The sequence below is a fragment of the Salvelinus sp. IW2-2015 genome, linkage group LG24, assembly GCF_002910315.2.
Source record: "Salvelinus sp. IW2-2015 linkage group LG24, ASM291031v2, whole genome shotgun sequence".
Taxonomy (NCBI): domain Eukaryota; kingdom Metazoa; phylum Chordata; class Actinopteri; order Salmoniformes; family Salmonidae; genus Salvelinus; species Salvelinus sp. IW2-2015.
Window position 1 is genome coordinate 2,829,376 of NC_036864.1, and position 21,155 is coordinate 2,850,530.

Sequence of the window (21,155 nt, forward strand, 5' to 3'; positions counted from 1 at the left end):
TGGAGTGGCCATCACAAAACCCTGACCTCAATCCTATAGAACATTTGTGGGCAGAACTGAAAAAGCGTGTGTGAGCAAGGAGGCCTACAAACCTGACTCAGTTACACCAGCTCTGTCAGGAGGAATGTGCCAAAATTTACCCAACTTATTGTGGGAAGCTTGTGGAAGGCTACCCGAAAAGTTTGACCCAAGTTAAACAATTTAAAGGCAATGCTACCAAATACTAATTGAGTGTATGTAAACTTCTGACCCACTGGCAATGTGATGAAAGAAATAAAAGCTGAAAAATAATTCGCTCTACTATTATTTTGACATTTGACATTCTTAAAATAAAGTGGTGATCCTAACTGACCCAAGACAGGGATTTTTTTACTAGGATTAAATGTCAGGAATTGTGAAACTGAGTTTAAATGTATTTGGCTAAGGTGTATGTAAACATCTGACTTCAAGTGTAAGGCTGCAATGCAATCCTTTCAAAATAGAAATATTAGAGCAGTCTACTGGCCTCTCAATAGGCCTTGAAATTGCCTACTGGCGACCTATGGATTAAGCAGACACTATTAGGTAGGCCCACACCTGAGAGAATGGAGTAGAGCAAAGGCGTATCAAGGCTTCTGTCTCCATCTTCGGCATGAATTGGACCAGGAGAGAAATTCAGTAATATGTCCTGAAACCAGAGAATTACTGCATCTTAGAATCCACATGGATTGTTTAATCAATCAATTGTTCAATCTTGACTCCTGACAGTTTGCCCTCGCAAAAGAGATTTATAACTTCWAGTTTCTTTCCTGGTTAATATATTAAGGTTTAATACAAAAATAMACAATATTGCATGCGGTATGCACATCCATAAAATTTGAATTCTACAATGAAAGTACTAAGCAGTAGTCATCACCTGGTCCTTTTCTGTGATGTTGACCACGTAGATGGGGTTGGTGCAGACAACCGTGTGGTTGTGGTCCTGGGAGATGGGTGTGCACGGTAGGAACTGAGGGTAATGGTCGTCCCTGTCCTCCACGTTCACAGTCAGAGAGGCGGAAGTGTTGTACCACTCCTTGGTGTTGGTTTCCTGGAGAAGGAAATGTATTATTATTTTATCTAAGCTTCAGTAATGATACCCAATATAATGGGAAACTCTTCAACCTAGCAAGACTGAGAGCAAACCCTTACGGAAAAACAACATGATTTCACATGTGGAAAATCACAATTTTTACATGTTTTGCACATGTGAAACCATGTGTTTTGGAACACTTCACAGGTGTTTATATATTTCACATTTAAGTTTCTTGTGGATTTTCACGCGATCACATAACCTTTTCACATGTGGATAAAAATGTTCACATGAGATTCTACAGGTGAGGATGCCCTGCAAACAATGAGTCATTATGATGCACACAGTCACAGCCTGATCTGTTCACCTGTCTTGTGCTTGTCTCCACCCCCCACCAGGTGTCTTCTATTTTTTTTTTCATTATCCCCTGTGTATTTACACCTGTTTTCTGTTTGTCTGTTGCCAGTTTGTCTTGTTTTGTCAGCGTGTTTCACGTTTCTCCTGTTCTCAAGTTTTTCTTTTCTAGTCTTCCCGGTTCTGCCTGTCCTGACCCTGAGCCTGCCTGCCGTCCTGTTCCTGATTTGAATCTGCCTTGGATTATGCCTGCCCTCGACCTGCCCTTTGCCTACCCCTTTGTTATAATAAATATTCTGAGAATCGAACTGAGTCATGTTACACACAGCACTTTTAACATGGTGTTTTCAACTTACATATTTTACACACTTTGACAAACATTACTACATTGTGGATGTTTATTTATACAGTAATTATCATTCAACATGTCCTTCCCTGTGATTTTGACTCGCAACCCCTTGGTTCACAGCATTCTTCCGGCTACGTCACGATGTCTGTCAGTAACTGATTTCGACTGTATTGCTACACATTGGACTTCAAATTAAATCCCAACCTTGTTAAATATAATCGCTTTTCTTGACTGTATTTTTATCTTAGTGATTCAGGAGTAACATTAAAGCAGAATAATATACCCCACCAACATTAGACAACTATACAGAAAACCCTCAAATTGCTGGAATAAGTAAATTAAATCAAAGATGTGAGAATAGTCAGAATAACTGGTGTTTCTAAAACACGTTTTCACATGTGAAATGTCAATCTTTGTAAGAACATGTGACAATCAAGAGATGCGCTGTTAAAWCCTCTTCAGGATCTGACCCTTTTTTTCAATTTTCACCAAAAATGACATACCCAAATCTAACTGCCTGTAGCTCAGGATACTGAAGAAAGGATATGCATATTGATACCATTTGAAAGGAAACACTTTGAAGTTTATGGAAATGTGAACTTAATGTAGGATAATATAACACATTAGATCTGGTAAAAGATAATACAAAGAAAAAAACTCTTTTTTTGTATTTTTTTTATACCATCTTTGAAATGCAAGAGAACAGCCATAATGTATTATTACAGCCCAGGCACAACTTATATTTTGGCCACTAGATGGCAGCAGTGTATGTGCACAGTTTTAGACTGATCMAATKAACCATTGCATATCTGTTCAAAATGTTGTATCACAAATACATTTTCAAGTTCATAATTGTGCACTCTCAAACAATAGCATGGTATTCTTCCACTGTAATAGCTACTGTAAATTGGACAKTGCAGTTAGATGAACAGGAATTTAAGATTTCTGCCCACACTTGGGCAGGCCTGGGATATTTTTTTGTTACAACCTCATGCTAATCACATTAGCCTACGTTAGCTCAACCGGGGGGAACACATATCCGGTGGAGGTTGAGGTTACTATGCATATCCACTAGCTTAATGGCAGCTGGTAAACATTAAGTTAACGTTTAATTTTCAATAACTTACTGTTAACTAGTTACAAGTGGGTTATTGTAAGATTCCCAGTAATTTACTGTAGCTAATCCATCACACTSACTGACCTGATAGTCTGATAGGAAAGTGAGTATTACAATTACATTGTGAGTTAAATCTCTTATGGTGCTTTGGAATCACATGCACTTATGTCAGCATTTAACAAGGCTGCAGAACTGACCGTGTACARGCTTAATGTTAATGAACAGAGCACATTAACTGGGATGACATTCCCTCTTTTGGAAGACCCCCTCAAAAAGCCACGCCTCCAATAAGCCACGCCTGCAATCTTCTGATAGGCTGCCGCTGTTAAAGTATGCTGCCAGTCAGCAAGTGATGTGCATGTTGTCAACAGAAGAGTCAGTAATGGCACARTAGGTAACTGGCAAGGATGCTAGTGGCAGCAAGTGTCCTGTAGGTTATAGGCAACATGTTGCCAGTAAGTTACTGCGACTTTTCCTATAACTTACTGMCAAGTAGTTTACAGTTAAGAAATGACAAATTCACATCAACAACTTGCCATTAAGTTACTGGAAAATGCACAATAACCTCCTCACAGTGCATCTGATTACTGACATTYTTTTCCAACATTTGCAGAACAGAAAGTATTAACGCAGTTGCTTTACWTGTACCTGCATAACCATCAAACACTTCAACTGCTACAACAATTCCACTGATGGTTGGCACAATTACCCATTATATTTGACCAAGCCCCCAAATATGCTAATGAATCCCACCAGTACATTGCCCCCACCCATCAAAGCGCTGATGATGGGTAATGATCGTACCTTACATTCAAAATATTGGGTAGAAACCTTTCCAATTATACCTACAAGGTACCTAACTGTACCATGTGAGTTCATATGTGTACCTGTCAAGTGTACCTTCTGACATTTTTGTACTCCAGGTAACAACACTGTACCCTAACCATATCCTTAGTAGTCTGAATAAGTATGAACCTCGTGGTACTACAGAAACATTGATGTACTCCCAACCAAGAGGTTGCAAGTTCAAATAATTATTGTATACTCTACGTCAAGTGTCCTTGAGCACTGTTCGTTTTACGTTGATATTACCTTAGTGGTGATAATCAGACAATTATTTACTTGATTCTGGGCAGCTTTTTAGCAAAGTACGAGATACATTCTTGTCAATAAAACCAGTAAGTACAACCAAATGCGCTTTCAACCGTTCGCGCAGTGCACCCGACGCACCGACTAGCATCGACCACCTGCGAGCGGTCCGCGACCTAGAAATTTGTGGACATCTAATAAGTACCTAGGTGTTGGCCTAGACTGCAAACTCTCCTTCCAGACTTACATCAAACATCTCCAATCCAAATCAAATCAAAGAATCGGCTTTCTATTCCGCAACAAAGCCTCCTTCACTCACGCCGCCAACTTACCTAGTAAAACTGACTATCCTACCGATCGCTCGACTTCGGCGATGTCATTAGCAAAATATGCTTCAATACTCTACTCAGCAAACTGGATATGCAGTTTATCACAGTGCCATTCGGTTTTGTTACTAAAGCACCTTATAACGACCCACCACTGCGACCTGTATGCCTAGTCGGCTGGCCCTCGCTACATGTTCGTCGTCAGACCCACCTGGCTCCAGTTCATCTACAAGGCTATGCTAGGGTAAAGTGACGGGCCTGTAGTGCTCTCAGTTCAGCATGGTCACGATAGGCTACAGCACTCACCCGCTAGCACGCGCTCTCAGCAGGTGTATCTCACTGATCATCCCTAAAGCACAAACCTCATTTGGACGCCTTTCCTTCGCAAGATTCTCTGCTGCCTGCGACTGGAACGAATTGCAAAGATCTGACTGCAGTTTGGAGACTACTTTGATCTCCCTAACAAACTTTAAAAAATCTGCTATCCGACGCAGCTATCCGATACAGCTCGCAGCCAGGCTGGTACATAAGTTCCATCTGTTACGAAGCTACCCGCACACCCAATTTTTACTCTACCTCACCCCCATACTGCTTTTAATTTATTTACTTTTCTCTCTTTTGCACACACAGTATTCTCTTCTTGCACAATGATCATGCTGATGATTGATATCACTCTCAGTGTTAATCTGCTAAATTGTAATTATTCGATTTATTGCCTACCTCATGCCTTTTGCACACATTGTATATAGATTCTCTTTTTTTTTCTACATTGTTATTTACTTGTTTATTGTTTACTCCATGTGTAACTCTGTGTTGTCTTGTTACACTGCTATGCTTTATCTTGGGCCAGGTCGCAGTTGCAAATGAGGAACTTGTTCTCAACTAGCCTACCTGGTTAAATAAGGTGAAATTAAAGAAAAAAAAAAAAAAAGAATTAAGTCTGTGGCCATGATCTTCACAGTCACAGATCTGGTGGTGTAGCTGCACTGTAGCAGGACATTTCAGGTTGCTAGTGACCAAGAGGTTATGAGTTCAAATCCCATTTAATACTTTTATTTTGTGATCACAGTACAAAATGTTACAGTAAGTGAAATCGAATACAGCAGCATACTGTCTTTTTAGAAATAACACCAAGTTGTTGTGAATATTTATTTATTTTTACCGCAACTTTCGGCAATTGCAGAAATGTATTCTTGCCAGTCTCCATTATATCCACAGACCTGGTGGCACAGCGGGAACTTCAGGTAGCTAGCAACCAAGAGGTTGTTAGTTAAAATCTTAGTTAACTCAAGTGAGGTTGAGTCCTAAGTAATCAGCATACTGTCCTTTAACATTAACACATGGATTTAGCTAAAAGAAATACAGTAACTAGTTGTAGATTTTACTGTATTTTCACCGCAGCTAGACAAAAACCTACAGGACCATTACACAACGTTCTAAGAACGTCTTAAAAACGTCTTTGGGGATGTCCCCTGCAACAAACCGGGAACTACACAAAAACCTGCAGGTTGACCATGATGCTTAAATGTAATCAATGTAAATTATGCCTTTCAAAGTAAGTGTTCTAAATTACATTTCACACCTGGGCGTTCATATGTGCTGAAATGTTGTCACATTGTAGTGTCATGGTATTGCATTCATCCCATGTTGTCACATTTATTTCAACATTAATGTTCACAATGAGATCATGTTCTTCCATGTTGCTTCACATTGTCACGTAGTTTTTTATGTCATGTTGCTTCACATGTTGTCACGTAAGTTTTATGTCATGTTGCTTCACATGTTGTCATGTAGTTTTATGTCATGTTGCTTCACATGTTGTCACGTAGTTTTATGTCATGTTGGCTTCACATGTTGTCACGTAGTTTTATGTCATGTTGCTTCACATGTTGTCACGTTAGTTTTATTGTCATGTTGCTTCACATGTTGTCACAGTAGTTGTATGTCATGTTGCTTCACATGTTGTCACGTAGTTGGTTATGTCATGTTGCTTCAACATGTGTCATGTAGTTGTTATGTATGTTTGCTTCACATGTTGGTCACGTAGTTTTATGTATGTTGCTTCACATGTATGTCACGTAGTTTTGTCATGTTTGCTTCACATGTTGTCACGTAGTTTTATGTCATGTTGCTTCACATGTTGTCACGTAGTTTTATGTCATGTTGCTCACATGTTGTCATGTAGTTTATGTCATGTTGCTTCACATGTTGTCACGTAGTTTATGTCATGTTGCTTCACATGTTGTCAGTAGTTTTATGTCATGTTGCTTCACATGTTGTCATGTAAGTTTTATGTCATGTTGCTTCACATGTTTTGTCAGCGTAGTTTTTTATGTCATGTTGCCTCACATGTTGTCATGTAGTTTTTTATGTTTGTTCGACCATTTTTACATTTGATGTTTGTTCATTGCACGTAAGTTTTATGTCATCGTTGCTACATGTTGTCACGGTAGTTTTATGTATGTCATGTTGCTTCACATGTTGTCACGTAGTTTTTATGTCATGTTGCTTCACATGTTGTCCGTAGTTTTATGTCATGTTGCTGTAACATGTTGTCACGTACGTTTTATGTCACGTTGCTTCACATGTTGTCATATTAACTTCACATTAAATCACATTTGATCACACGAGTTCACGTGAAATTCATGTGGTTTTTCCGTAAGGGAAGACATAGACATGGTCAGGAGACCGGTATTCAGCCCAGCCACGTCCTTCCTCAGCATTTGAGATTTTAGGTTAGCGAATGATGCTGCCTGCAAGATGCATTGTAACTATTTATGATCCGTTTCTCTCCACAAAGTGTTTCAGGATGGCTTTACTCATAAATAGTTGAGTAGATTATAATGTCAGGCCGTGGCATAGTAATAGATTACATATYTTCAGATTATAATTATATTATATGACAAGGCAGGGAGTGGCACAGTAATAGCCTCTGGCTTTCATAATTATTGGCCTCTGGCCTCAATGTGTTCTTGTTGATTAATGAAAAAGGGGATTAGTAGCAGACATGGGTTCAAATGGTATTTGTTTTCTTTCAAATACTTCAGCTGTGCTTGATTGAGCATGTCTGACTCAATGAGCCCATTGAAATAGTCCAAGGAGTGCAACCCCGTCCATCTGGGACCTCAGACAGGCTCAATCAAAACGCTCAAAGTATTTGAAAGAAAACAAATACTATTTGAATCCAGGTCTGATAAGTAGCAGGTCTTACCACAGCGTAGATGACTAGCTGCAGCTTGGTTTTGGTCTCATAGTCCAATGGCTTGTCCAGGATTACTTTACCACTGTTGGGCAGGTCTATCCTGAAGTAGCTGGCATCAGGCTGGGATGAGAGAGAACATGGAAATGAATGAAAAATGGAAATGAATTAAATTAGTGCACAGATGGTCTACCCGAGCAATTGACACAGAGGTGTAATCAGCAAGGTTAGGAGGTATAGGAGCATTTAAAATATAATTAATTTGAGTAGATGTTGGGTTGTCGCTATAAGTGGATATATTGGGTCWTTGTTTGAAATAAACAGGAACATGACAACAGGATTCAGCACTGTGGTGAAGTGCCTACTAGAGAGCTAGGTGTTTTTATTGGTAAAAATTCACTTTAACTGCGGTTAATTAACTCTTCCTACTCTCTAAATCCTATCACACACTGTCCCATCATGATTCTCTGTAAATTCAATCTCATGGTACCATACCGAGGCTCTGTCGATGATGTAGGTGATGGTGTCTCCATCAGCATCGATGGCCTTGACGGTGAAGACTACAGAGTTGACTGCAGTGAGCTGAGGATTGATGAAATACAGAAGACCTGTCATTATGCATCTGAAACACAAGATTATATTATCAAAGTGTGATGTATCTTTACCTCACTTATGTAACGCGGTTGTATAGTCTTCTCAAGGAACCTTGGTTTGTTATCGTTTTCGTTCAGGATCTCAACCATGACCCTGTATTCACTCTAGAGGTAGAAAACAGTAGTTTCAGAAATTCCGTTTAGGCATTTCCTCTCCTTAGTTTTGAGTCAGTTCACATTCTAATTTCCAGGTTGTGAATAACATGCTGTAGGCCTAGTTGAGATGGCTTACCTGTATTATGTCATCTTCATAACATGTTAATGCTGCCATCAAAACAGATCCCTGGCGCTTGGAGAGAAAACGCTGTTAATTATGGCGTATGTATGTAAGTATGAACTGTCAAAGATATTAATGTGTCCTATTCARTCAAACCTGGTTTTCTGGCATAAGACWTAAAACAGAAGGACAGCAACAGCGTGATGTCTTATTACCTCTCGATCCAGGACTCTTAAAATGGATGAGTTTAGCCTGATGGTTCTCCCTTCTAGGTAGAACCAATTGGCGTTCTCTCCGGTGAGGCACAAGCGGATGCTATTGACTCCTGTAGGGTCCCCGGCGATGCTGAGGTTCGCAATGAACTCTCCTACGGGGCGGTTCTCGCTCACCGTCGCAAAGATGTCTGACCCACCCAGGCAGAGGCTGGCTGTCAATCAACARACACAGATTTGGGGTCAATGGCTCTACAATTCTATTACCTCAATGACATTTCAATGACTTATGTACATTAGCGTTTCAGCCATAAGTAGCATTGCGGTTTTGGTTTAAGTGGTTAATTTACTAAAACCCTGTTGAGGCGACTGAAGAAGCGAGACCGCTATTCCCCACAGTGAGAGTTTGATTGAACTCTGGCCTACCTTTTATGACATGGTAAGACGTGTTTATTRCCAGCTGGCAGAGGAACAGCCCCCATGGGTTCAGCATCTTCCTCTGGCCTCCTGAGCCTCCAGTCTCTCAGCCACAACTGCAACCCACAGAAACCAGCAGCAACACAAAATGGCAGTGTTCAATTTGTATAACTTAATCTARCAGACAGGATGTTACATTCTGTATTATGTGCAAATCATTATTGGCAGCATTTAGCTAACCAGGATCCAAAAAAGCTTTAGTGATTCATTATTTTTGTTTTCCAATACAGTTAGTCCAGCACTAGTTGACAATCGTTTCCCCTTTGTTTACATCCTGGCATTCACCTCTGGTCCACCTTCTAATACTATAWACCAGTGGTTCCCAACCTTTTTCGGTTACTGTACTACCAACTGAATTTTGTCTGCCCTGAGTACCCCTGAAGTACCCCGTTGTGCATTTTACCAGTAGGACTAGGGTCTCATGAGTCTTCTCAAGTACCCCCTGTGGATAGGCCAAGTACCCCCAGGGGTCCGATTCCCCCTTGTTGGGAACCACTGCTACAAACTATTTGGTCCCTCTTTGGTCACTCCTAACAGCATTCTGCCAAGGCAGTTATGGTAACCTGCCCGGTAACATGACTTTCACTGCAGCCTCTCTCGTTAAACCCCACCTCAGTGTCCGCTAAGTGCCCTCATTGCCTGAAAGCTTTTTTGGGCTCCTCATATAATCCACTTTTAAATCCTATATAGTTTCCTTTCTCTGACGTTTATTAGGCCTATGTATTATACCAAAACAAGGCAATTTGTGTCATTTACCGTAATTCATTATGACTAATGTTGAGTAATGAACCACTCCTTCCGGTAATCCTTTCATGTTTGTTTTGTTTTATGTTGTTGATCACATTAAACGACTGTGGTTTGATTAGCCCGGGGCCAGTGCCAGTGCCAGTCAATTGTTAGCCTGGGTACCAGTCTGTTTAGCTATTCCACTCCTTGCCACGCTAAACATGTTTGGCATGACATTTCCATATGGAGTTGACAAGAGAGCAGAAACAGACTGGCACCCAGGCTAATCATTTGTTGCTAGGTCCATTTATCAAATCGCTCTGCCCATGACTGTCCGCTGAGTGTCAGTCACGCTCCTTCATGCTCTCAGCAGTCAGGACCTGGATTRGTCACACAACTTTACTGCTCTCAACTTTACTGTCATAGAATCTTACTTTAATATATTTTACTGTTTACTATTTTCTGTTTAAATGACAGTGTGTTTAGATGCCACCTGTGGCTTAAGTGTACACATGCACACGCTGCTCAGTGTAGTTATAAGGTTCAGGGTGAGAATTAGTCTGTGTCTGACTCGTGTGTTTGGAAGGTCTCATCTGACCAACAGCGCAAGAGGATCATGAGGTGAAGTACAGGTACCKCACAATGGACGCCCACAGTTTCCTTCACGTGAGATCATGCGTGCTCAGTGATACTATGCTTGCTTAGTAACAGAGATACAGAATGTGTRGTTTTCTCTCACTTTTTCAGTTGACATTTCATGGAAGACCATGGTTACTTGGTGTTCAGTACAAATAGTTTGGCTCAGTGCAAAGAGTACCTTATGATGAATGTGATTACTTTTACAGACGTAGCAATTAAGATTATAACTGCTGATTTGATGCGCTTAAAATATAATTGTCTCATTGTRCCAAATTGGAATAACGACGGCAACATGGATGTGTTGGACAAAACATTAAGGACGATTTCCTAATATTGAGTTGCTTCCCAGAGTTGTTAAGTTGGCTGGATGTCCTTTGGGTGGTGGACCGTTCTTGATACACAAGGACAAGGACAACAACCTTTCCCTCAACGTGATCAAGACAAAKGAGATRATTGTGGACTACAGGAAGAGGAGGACCGAGCATGCCCCCATTCTCATCGACRGGGCTGCAGTGGAGCAGGTTGAGAGCTTCAAGTTCCTTGGTGTCCACATCACCAACAAACTAACATGGTCCAAGCACACCAAGACAGTCGTGAAGAGGGCACGACAAAACCTATTCCCCCTCAGGAGACTGAAAAGATTTGTCATGGGTCTTCAGATCCTCAAAAGGTTTTACAGCTGCACCATCGAGAGCATCCTGACGGGTTGCATCACTGCCTGGTATGGCAACTGCCCGGCCTCCGACTGCAAGGCACTACAGAGGGTGATGCAAACGGCCCAGTACATCACAGGGGCCAAGCTTCCTGCCATCCAGGACCTCTATACCAGGCGGTGTCAGAGGAAGGCCCTAAAAATTGTCAGACTCCAGCCACCCTAGTCATAGACTGTTCTCTCTGCTACCGCACGGCAAGCGGTACCGGAGCGCCAAGTCTAGGTCCAAGAGGCTTCTAAACAGCTTCTACCCCCAAGCCATTAGACTCCTGAACATCTAATCAAATGGCTACCCTGACTATTTGCATTGCCCCCCTCCCCCTCTCCACACCACTGCTGCTACTCTCTGTTATTATCTATGCATAGTCATGTACATATTATGTACATATTACCTCAATTACCTCGACACCGGTGCCCCCGCACATTGACTCTGTACTGGTACCCCCTGTAAAAAGAACCCACTATTGTTATTTACTGCTCCTCCTTAATGATTTGTTATTCTTAKCTCTTACTTTTTTTTGAAGGTATTTTCTTAAAACTGCATTGTTGGTTAAGGGCTTGTAAGTAAGCATTTCACTGTTGTATTCGGCGCATGTGACAAATACAATTTGATTTGATTCACCTGGTAAGTCTAGGTCATGGAAAGAGCAGGTGTTAATGTTTTGTACACTCCATGTATAATAGTGATTGGGTTCATGGCCCTCCCCCCAAAAAACAAATCAAAACCACAAATTTAGTGTGGCATGTATACCGTTTTTTTCAGCTACAAGGAAAACAACATTTTAACGTTCTGAGAACAGTTATTTTTAGTCTTGCACATTAGAACATCTATTAAAAAGAGTAGAGCCTGACTAAACAGCTGGTAAGGCTGTGGATAATGCAGTGTGTGTCTACTGGTTATTAGGAGTGGAGTAGTCACTCTGTCTCTGGATTAATACCGTCTTTAATTCGWTTGAAATAGCTTCGCAACAGGAAGTAGGTCTCTGTCACACGGGCAGATAACAGGGGATTAAATATTGAATATTGTTCCATATCCTATCCAGCCCGACTTGACACACCTGCCCCTGGCATATGCAGACGTAAGTGTGTGTTTGTGTTTCCCCCTTTTGTGTTTGTGTCACCCATATGTCTCCYATGTGTGTGTGTGTCTGGGTCAGTCTGGTTCACTATAATGAGCCTCACCCGGTCTGCCTTTGTCTGTTGCTGGGAATTGAGGCTCTAGTTGAATAGGCCTGCGTTGCCCAGTTTGTTTCTTTCTGTAAAGCTATCTGAACTCCCATGCCCTGCGTATGTCACAATTAACTAAACTCATTAAAKTGCTTTTGATAATCACTGAACAAAGCAATTACTGAGCCATTAGGCCTCGCTTCGAGCATTCCCTAACCTTAACGCTATCCTTAACCCCATGCGTAACATTATCTCTAACCCTATCCATAACCCCCAAGCCCTAGCCTCGCTAACGTTAGCCTCCTACTGTACCTAACGTTAGCGTTAGCCACAACAAATTGGAATTGGTAGCGTTGCATATTCGTAACATATCATACGAATTGTAATTCGTAACATATCGACGATGGACAATCTGAAATGAATACCCAGGTTGAGTCATAGCATAACAAAATGTTAATGATATTTTTGGTCACACACACAACCAGATTGTAATTCAGTTCATATTGTGTTCCCTAGTCTAAGTGTTGTTTGTAAGTAKCACCACTTAGTAAGGAGGAAATGGAGGTCGGACCCCTTTAATGCACATGTAACTCAAGGTGATGTGATGTCACAACGATATGGRMATTTGTYAGGAGGCTTAKCACTTCACCCWCATTCTTACATACATACACTCATACACACACAGACACACACATTTTTTYCCYACACATACTAACTTACACTAACTTACATATAGGCTCACATCATACTCACTGTCGTCCAGTAGCTGAATGGTCAAAGCCTGAGCCGCAGTTCTCACGCTCGCGGTATCCCTCGCCTATTCTCTCTGTTCCAGCCCCTCGGTTTCCGCCACATATTTCCCCCTGTGGCAGAACTTTCTCCCAGGGTCAAACGATCAGGCRCAGTGACGACAGCACTAAACACTCCAGTCCCGCTTCTCCTACCACCACCGGTTGAGCCCTGTTCCCCAAGCATGGGAGTGTGGCAGAAAGAGAGAGGAAGAGAAAGAGGGAGGTGTGTGTGTTGGGAGAGAGCACTAAGAGCTCCTGCGTAGAGCACAGACCGGGGGCTTAGCTGGCATTTGGGGCTCCCGAGTGGCGTAGCGGTCTAAGGCACTGCATCTCAGTGCTAGAGGCGTCACTACAGACACCCTGGTTTGAATCCAGGCTGTATCACAACCGGCCGTGATTTGGCGTCCCATAGGGCGGTGCACAATAGACCTAGTGTCGTCCGGGTTTGGCTGGTGTAGGCCGTCATTGTAAATAAGAATGTGTCCTTAATTGACTAGTTAAATAACAGTTCAATTTTATATATATATAAAATAATATATATATATATATATATGTTTTTTTAACAATCCAGGACAGGATAGCCATCCAGCACAGCAGCTGAGAGAGAGGGAGGTTAAACAGAGAACAATGCTGGCTGTGCTGCTAATGCTAATGACACTAAACCAGCCTAGGGGTGCCAGTAGAGATCTCCCACCAAGCCCCCAGATCACTCTCACTAGTCACTATGAGCCCCCTGCTGGGTAGTGTCTGACGGATCACTTGGTGTGCTGAAGGATCGTCAGGACACCCCATTAGTGTTGTGAATCCATGCAGGAAGAGAGGCCTTGGTTTCCCTTCTAACTACAGAGGCTCTGTTAATGGCAACACRATGCAACACCCCCAGTTAGGATTAAACCGACAAACAAGTATACATTTTGGTGTCGGAATAAAATGATAAATCAGACGAGGAAAAAAAGAAGGATTATACAGTAAATCGGTTATCGCAGCATGTTTTCAATCAACCCCATACAGTATTGTATAGCTTACCTTGGTGGTGTTTACCTTGGTATTGATATCTATTCTGCTGTTGATTTAAATGRTAGTACAGTTACAATCACTTCTCATCAGTTTACAGTACAGCGGCCCTTTTCTAAAGCCAGATGCCTCCCTCTTTGTCTCCATTTTCTTTTAGAGGTCTTAGGGTAACTCGTACCATGCAACGCCTTAATTACTTTTGACAAGGTTTTAAACCTCTTGGCACACTCTCTACTCTCTCTCTCCTCTCTCTCCTCTCTCTCCTCTCTCCTCTCTCTCTCCCTCAGTCCCTCTCTTGCTTCCTCCCTCTCTCCTCTTCACAAATGTGCTTTCCCCATCTCTGTAAGAACCTATAGGCRATGGCAGCAGTTGCCTGTGTAGTGCTGCACATTTTCTCCTGCACTAACATTTAATTCTACTTTACCGGTATACCAGCAGGGCTCCTGCCTTGTTGCAGCAAGTTAATAGGCTTAGGGTCTCTAATTGCAGTGCTGATTAACAGCTATTGTGGATTAGACACGTCTCTATCAGTAGCAGTGCGTGGGTAAAATCACAGGGGAAGGCAATCCAGAAAAGAAAGGCATATTACAACCTATGTGTTGTGATAATTGCGTTGTTTGCTTTATAACCTGTTAGTTCGTATACCTTGACACCGTGATATATAGGTCTAAGGCGGAGACAATAAGAAGACAAAGTGGCCGAATAAATTCAACCACACATTTGTTTCATTACAAAACCGGAGAACAACATCTATCTGGTGAAGCTCACAAAACATTGCATGTAACAAACAGCTTGTGACCTATAGCATAGTCACGTAAGGTAATGTTTTCGACATTTTCGGACTGCTAAACAACTATTGATTTACAACTATTGATTTACYCCAAGTCGCAAAGAAAACAGAAGCTGCCTCCACTGTTCCAGCACCATTTCAACTTCAACATTCYAACATAATATAATCACCTACAGTGCATTCGGAAAGTATTCAGACCCCTTGACTTTTTCCACATTTTGTTACGTTACAGCCTTATTCAAAAATGGATTAAATTGTTATTTTTCCTCATCAATCTACATGCAATACACCATAATGACAAAGCAAAAACKGGATTTTTGAAATGTTTGCACATTTATTAAAAAACAAACAACTGAAATATCACATTTACATAATTATTCAGACCCTTTACTCAGTACTTTGTTGAAGCACCTTTGGCAGCGATTACACCCTCGAGTCTTCTTGGGTATGACRCTACATGCTTGGCACACCTGTATTTGGGGAGTTTCTCCCATTCTCTACAGATCCTCTCAAGCTCTGTCAKGTTGTATGGGGAGCGTTACTGCACAGCTAATTTCAGGTCTCTCCAGAGATGTTCAATCGGGTTCAAGTCCAGGCTCTGGCTGGGCCACTCAAGGACATTCAGAGACTTGTCCCGAAGCCACTCCTGCATTGTCTTGGCTGTGTGCTTAGGGTCGCTGTCCTGATGGAAAGCGAACCTTCACCCCAGTCTGAGATCCKGAGTGCTCTGGAGCAGGTTATCATCAAGGATCTYTCTGTACTTTGCTCCGTTCATCTTTCCGTCGATCCTGACTAGTCTCCAAGTCACTGCCGCTGTAAAACAGCCCCACAGTATGCTGCCACCACCATGCTTCACCGTAGGGATAGTGACAGGTTTCCTCCAGCCTTGACGCTTTGCTTTCAGGCCAAATAGTTCAATCTTGTTTCATCAGACCAGAGAATCGTGTTTCTCATGGTCTGAGAGTCCTTTAAGTGCCTTTTGGCAAACTCCAAGCGGGCTGTCATGTGCCTTTTACTGAGGAGTGGCTTCCGCCTGGACACTCTACCATAAAGGCCTGATTGGTGGAGTTCTGCAGGGAAGGTTCTCCCATCTCCACAGAGGAACTCTGGAGCACTGTCAGAGGGACCATTGGGCTGTAACGTAACACAATGTGTGAAAAGTCAACGGGATTATGTCATCATGGTAACCAAATTTAATCATAGACAAACCTTGAACATAATATGTTGAATTTGTATCTTTAAAACAATGTTAGATTTTTTTTTTTTTAAGTCTGGGCAGCACCTCCTACTGGAGAATTGATATATCTACAGCTACTCTTTGGTCTCCCGTCCAGGGTTTTTAACCAAGCCCAGCTATGATATTTGCCATTGACTATTACCAATGTGTTATCGTGGGAATGATTGTTCAGAGATCTCCACTTGAAAACCAAATAGATTCACTGTTGATATCGAAGTCATTCCGAAGGGTAGGTTTAGCAGAGCAAATTAAATGTGACCATACGTTATCACTCAAATCATCATTGATGCTATTTAGGACTATATATAATTTGCAAAGTCATCAACAGCTATTGTATCAATTCAGAATTGAACTAAAAATAGACAATACAATAGGCCTAGGGTTTCAACCTCAGGTTGATTTAAAATGTAATGATATTGAATTGTGTTTGCTTGTCAACGCAACCAAATATCAACATTTTAAGGAGATTAATCTTCTGCTTTAGATAGTTCCATCTGTGCCACTGACATAGTCTGTCTTTAATTCCAATTTACTAATTAATAATTGCTATATTCGATTCACGTCTCCATCTCAACCACCAATCTAAGTGATCCGTCGCCTAAAATGACATACCCAAATCTAACTGCCTGTAGCTCAGKACCTGAAGCAAGGATATGCATATTCTTGATACCATTTAAAAGGAAACACTATTAGGTTTGTGGAAATGTGAAATTAATGTAGGAGAATATAACACATTAGATCTGGTAAAAGATAATACAAAGAAAAAAACATGCTTTTTTTTATTACCATCTTTGAAATGCAAGAGAAAGGCCATGATGCCATTATATTTCCAGCTCGTCGGTCAATTCTTAGATTTTGGCCACTAGTATGCAGCAGTGTATGTCCAATTTTAGACTGATCCATTGAACCATTTGCATTTCTGTTCAAATAGTTTTGTATCAAACGACCCAAATGTGCCTAATTGGTTTATTAATACATTTTCAAGTTCATACTGTGCACTCTCCTCAAACATAGATGATATTCTTTCATGTAATAGATACTATGTAAATTGGACAGTGCAGTTAGATTAACATGAATTTAAGCTTTCTGCCCATACAGACATGTCTAGTCCTTGGAATTGTTTTTGTATTTACAACTTCATGCTAATCACAGTAGTACCGTTGGGGGGGGGGCGTAGGGGGGGGGGGGGGGGCATCGATCCCATAGAGGTTAAAGAATAAGATTAAAAATAAACTTTAAATGCACTTTAAATAAAGTTTAATTCTCATTTAGACCTATTCTTTAACCTGTTATTTTTTGTTTAGATGGAAATGTGAATCCCCACTATCAATTAATTAAATTGTAGACACATTTGAATTCAAGCCAGACTAAGTCAGTGGCACAGATGGAATTATCTAAAGCAAGAAGATAAATCTCCTTTAAATGTTGATATTTGGATGCATTGTCAAGGTTAAAAATCTGGCCCTTCTGGCCCCTGTAAACAGCAGTTACCACGTTCCTCCTAGTGCCGTCATTGAAATAAGAATTTGTTCTTATACTGCCTTGTATTTAAAAAATGTTATTAAATAAAAATACAATTCAAAATGTATTTTGTAGTATACCGTAAATAGCCTGAAGGTAAAGGTTATTACAAACTAATGTTTAACGTTCACCTATAAAAAGATGACTAACACATCCAGTGCACATTTTTAGGTGACTGTAACTTATACAATGTCTGTCTAATTTGTAATTATATATAATGTGCGATAGCGGTATAGGTTCGTCGACTCATTTTATGTACTCTCAACTTGGCTTCCAGGGTTTTTTGGTTCTGCTATTAGATGAGACACCTGAATAGCCAATTAATATCTGTTGTGTAAACAAACAAAATACGGACATTTATGATTACCATTTGAACTCTTTCGTTGCTTTTATTAAATATAGATGACAGCGGACAGGGATAGACACTGCAGTGGTGAACAAACTAAACAAAAATTGACTTTGTTTTTCCATTGGAATGTGCGTGTGCGTCCTTTTCTAGATGGTTGAAAGCTAGTGTGACACATTGGAAATCCAACTTAACTTTTGCTGTCTTTTTGGTGGGTGAATGTAGGCTTGTAATTCTCATGATCAATGTTCTCATCAAATGATAGAGTTACCATTATGCCACTGTTTGAATTACTTGGGGTGCCAGTGGTCACCTTTGGTATGGGCCTCCCACACTTACCAAGGTTACCATATTAAACATGCTTACCACTATTGGCCTTTGTTACACACCGATCAGGTCCATCATGTGTTCAGTCTGATTTGTCTTTCTCAGCCACTGAGGGCATTTAGTGACGTTGCTCATTATTTCCATAATACCCATTTTGGCCGGCCTACTTTGGGGAAAATTCAGCAACTTTGTGTTGTTTGAGCCCAATGTTATTGATCCTTTCAATAAATATATTCCACGCGGCCCTTTGAATGTATGTATATAAAACACCAACAACACTAAGATGGTATATTGTTCTTACAAAGTTAACAGATTCATTCTTTGCGAAACAGCATAGGCCACTTATTACCACGCAATAAGGACAAATTGCGTTGCAGATCTGATCTTTGGTGCTCCTCATTGTTAAACTACTTTTAAAGGTTGATTTTACGAGTTGTCCCGAATAAGCCTGCTTTTGTTTATGTCCATGCTTTGAAGTATATATATGAAAAACAAAATATAAACGCAAATGTTAAAGTGTTGAGCCCATGTCATTACGCTGAAATAAAGATTCCAGAATTTTTCCTTACGGATTTTAAACATATATTCCTCTCAAATGTTGTGGCCCACAATTTGTTTACTTTCCCTGTTGTGAACATTTTCCTTTGCCAAGATAACCCAACCACAGGTTTGGCATTACCAAGAAGGCTGATATTAAACGCGACCGCGTTGTTAGTCAGATTCCACAGGTCAGCCTGTGGTCGCTGGAGAATAGATAAGGTCCACTCTAAAATGCAGTTTTGTTCACACAACACTATGCCACAGAATGTCTCAAGTGTTTTTTTATTGGGCGATCTCGCCCACTGTTCACGTTCTGACTCCTAAGCTCCATTGTGTGTGCTGTAGTTTGTATTTCAAGTGCGTTTTGCTTCATGGACGTGAGCTGTGGATTGAGATTTCTAATGTTTGATTATCTGTTCTGTTCGGTTTTCTATGTTTGGCCTAATATGGTTCCCAATCAGAGTCAGGGGTTTTGTGTTGTCTCTGATTGGGAATCATATTTAGGTGGCTTGTTTTGTGTTGGGGATTGTGGGTGGTTGTTTCTTGTCTTTGTGTTTTCTCTGCACCAGATAGGGCTGTATCGGTTTGCCACATTTTGTTATTTTGTATTGTTGTAAGTGTTCACAGTTTCGTTTTATTAAACATGTTGAGCACTGGCTACGCTGCGTGTTGGTCCGATCCCTGCTACACCTTCTCTTCTCGTGAAGAGGAAGGCTGCCGTTACAGCTACTGTCACGCTGACTTAAGGAATGTCCACCAGAGCTGTTGCCAGAGAATTTAATGTTCATTTCTCTACCATAAGCCGCCTCCAACATCGTTTTAGAGAATTTGTCAGTACGTCATAACCACAGACCACGTGAAACCATCGAGCCCAGGACATCCACATCCAGCTATTTCACCTGCGTGATCGTCTCAGACCAGCCACCTGGGACAGCTGAGGAAACTAAGGAGTATTTTGATCTGTAATAAAGCCCTTTTGTGGGGAAAAACTCATTCTGATTGGCTGGGCCTCACCCCAGTGGGTGAGCCTATGCACTCCCAGGCCCACCCATGGCTGCACTCCTGCCCAGTCATGTGAAATCCATAGATTAGGGCCTAATTTACAGTGGCAAGAAAAAGTATGTGAACCCTTTGGAATTACCTGGATTTCTGCCTAAATTTGATCTGATCTTCATCTGAGTCACAACAATAGACAAATATAGTGTACTTAAACTAATAACACACAAATTATTGTATTTTTCTTGTCTGTATTGAATACATCATTTGAACATTAGAGGGTTGGAAAAAGTATGTGAACCCATAGGCTAATGACTTCTCCAAAAGCTAATTGAAGTTAGGATTCAGCTAACCTGGAGTCCGATCAGTGAGACGATATTGGAGATGTTGGTTTACCAACATGCCTTCCCCTATAAAAAACTCACAAAATGTGAGTTTGCTATTCACAAGAAGCATTGCCTGATGTGAACCATGCGTCAAAGAAAATAGATCTCAGCAGACCTAAGATTAAGAATTGTTGACTTGCATAAAGTTGGAAAGGGTTACAAAAGTATCTCTAAAAGCCTTTATGTTTATCAGTCCAAGGTAAGACAAATTGTCTATAAATGGAGAAAGTTCAGCACTGTTGCTACTCTCCCTAGGAGTGGCCGTCCTGCAAAGATGACTGCAAGAGCACAGCGCAGAATGCTCAATGAGGTTAAGAGGAATTCTAGAATTCTCAGTTTAAGATTTACAGAAATCTCTGGAACATGCTAACATCTCTGTTGACGAGTCTACGATACGTTAAACACTAAACAATAATGGTGTTCAAGAAGCCACTGCTTCCAGAAAAAACATTGCTGCACGTCTGAAGTCTGCAAAAGTGCACTTGGATGTTCCACAGCGCCACTGACAAAATATTCCGTGGACAGATGAAACTACAGTTGAGTTGTTTGGAAGGAACACACAACACTATGTGTGGAGAGAAAAAGCACACCAACATCAAAACCTCATCGAAACTGTAAAGTATGGTGGAGGGAGCATCATGGTTTGGGGCTGCTTTGCTGCCTCAGGGCCTGGACAGCTTGCTCTCATCGACAGAAAAGTGAATTCTCAAGATTATCAAGACATTTTGCAGGAGAATGTTAGGCTCTCTGTCCCCCATTTGAAGCTCAACAGAAGTTGGGTGATGCAACAGGACAATGACCAAAACTCAGAAGTAAATCAACAACAGAATGGCTTCAACAGAATGCACCGTCTGGAGTGACCCAGTCAGAGACCTGACCTCAACCCGATTGAGATGCTGTGGCATGACCTCGAGAGCAG

At 41.1% G+C, this 21,155-nt stretch overlaps 1 protein-coding gene across 1 annotated transcript in view; it reads right to left on the bottom strand.

Moving 5' to 3' along the window:
- The window catches only part of LOC111951308 (cadherin-related family member 5-like), a 13,453-nt gene extending 319 nt beyond the window's left edge, over positions 1-13,134 (bottom strand). Inside the window, exons 1-9 of the mRNA XM_070434697.1 lie at positions 13,042-13,134; positions 8,994-9,100; positions 8,571-8,782; positions 8,371-8,427; positions 8,151-8,243; positions 7,981-8,067; positions 7,498-7,608; positions 896-1,069; positions 577-667 (exon numbers count right to left, since the gene is read on the bottom strand). Coding sequence (XP_070290798.1) covers positions 577-667; positions 896-1,069; positions 7,498-7,608; positions 7,981-8,067; positions 8,151-8,243; positions 8,371-8,427; positions 8,571-8,782; positions 8,994-9,060 — 892 coding nt within the window. The 5' untranslated portion in view covers positions 9,061-9,100; positions 13,042-13,134. The remainder of the gene's footprint in view (positions 1-576; positions 668-895; positions 1,070-7,497; positions 7,609-7,980; positions 8,068-8,150; positions 8,244-8,370; positions 8,428-8,570; positions 8,783-8,993; positions 9,101-13,041) is intronic.
- Positions 13,135-21,155: the final 8,021 nt, after the last annotated feature.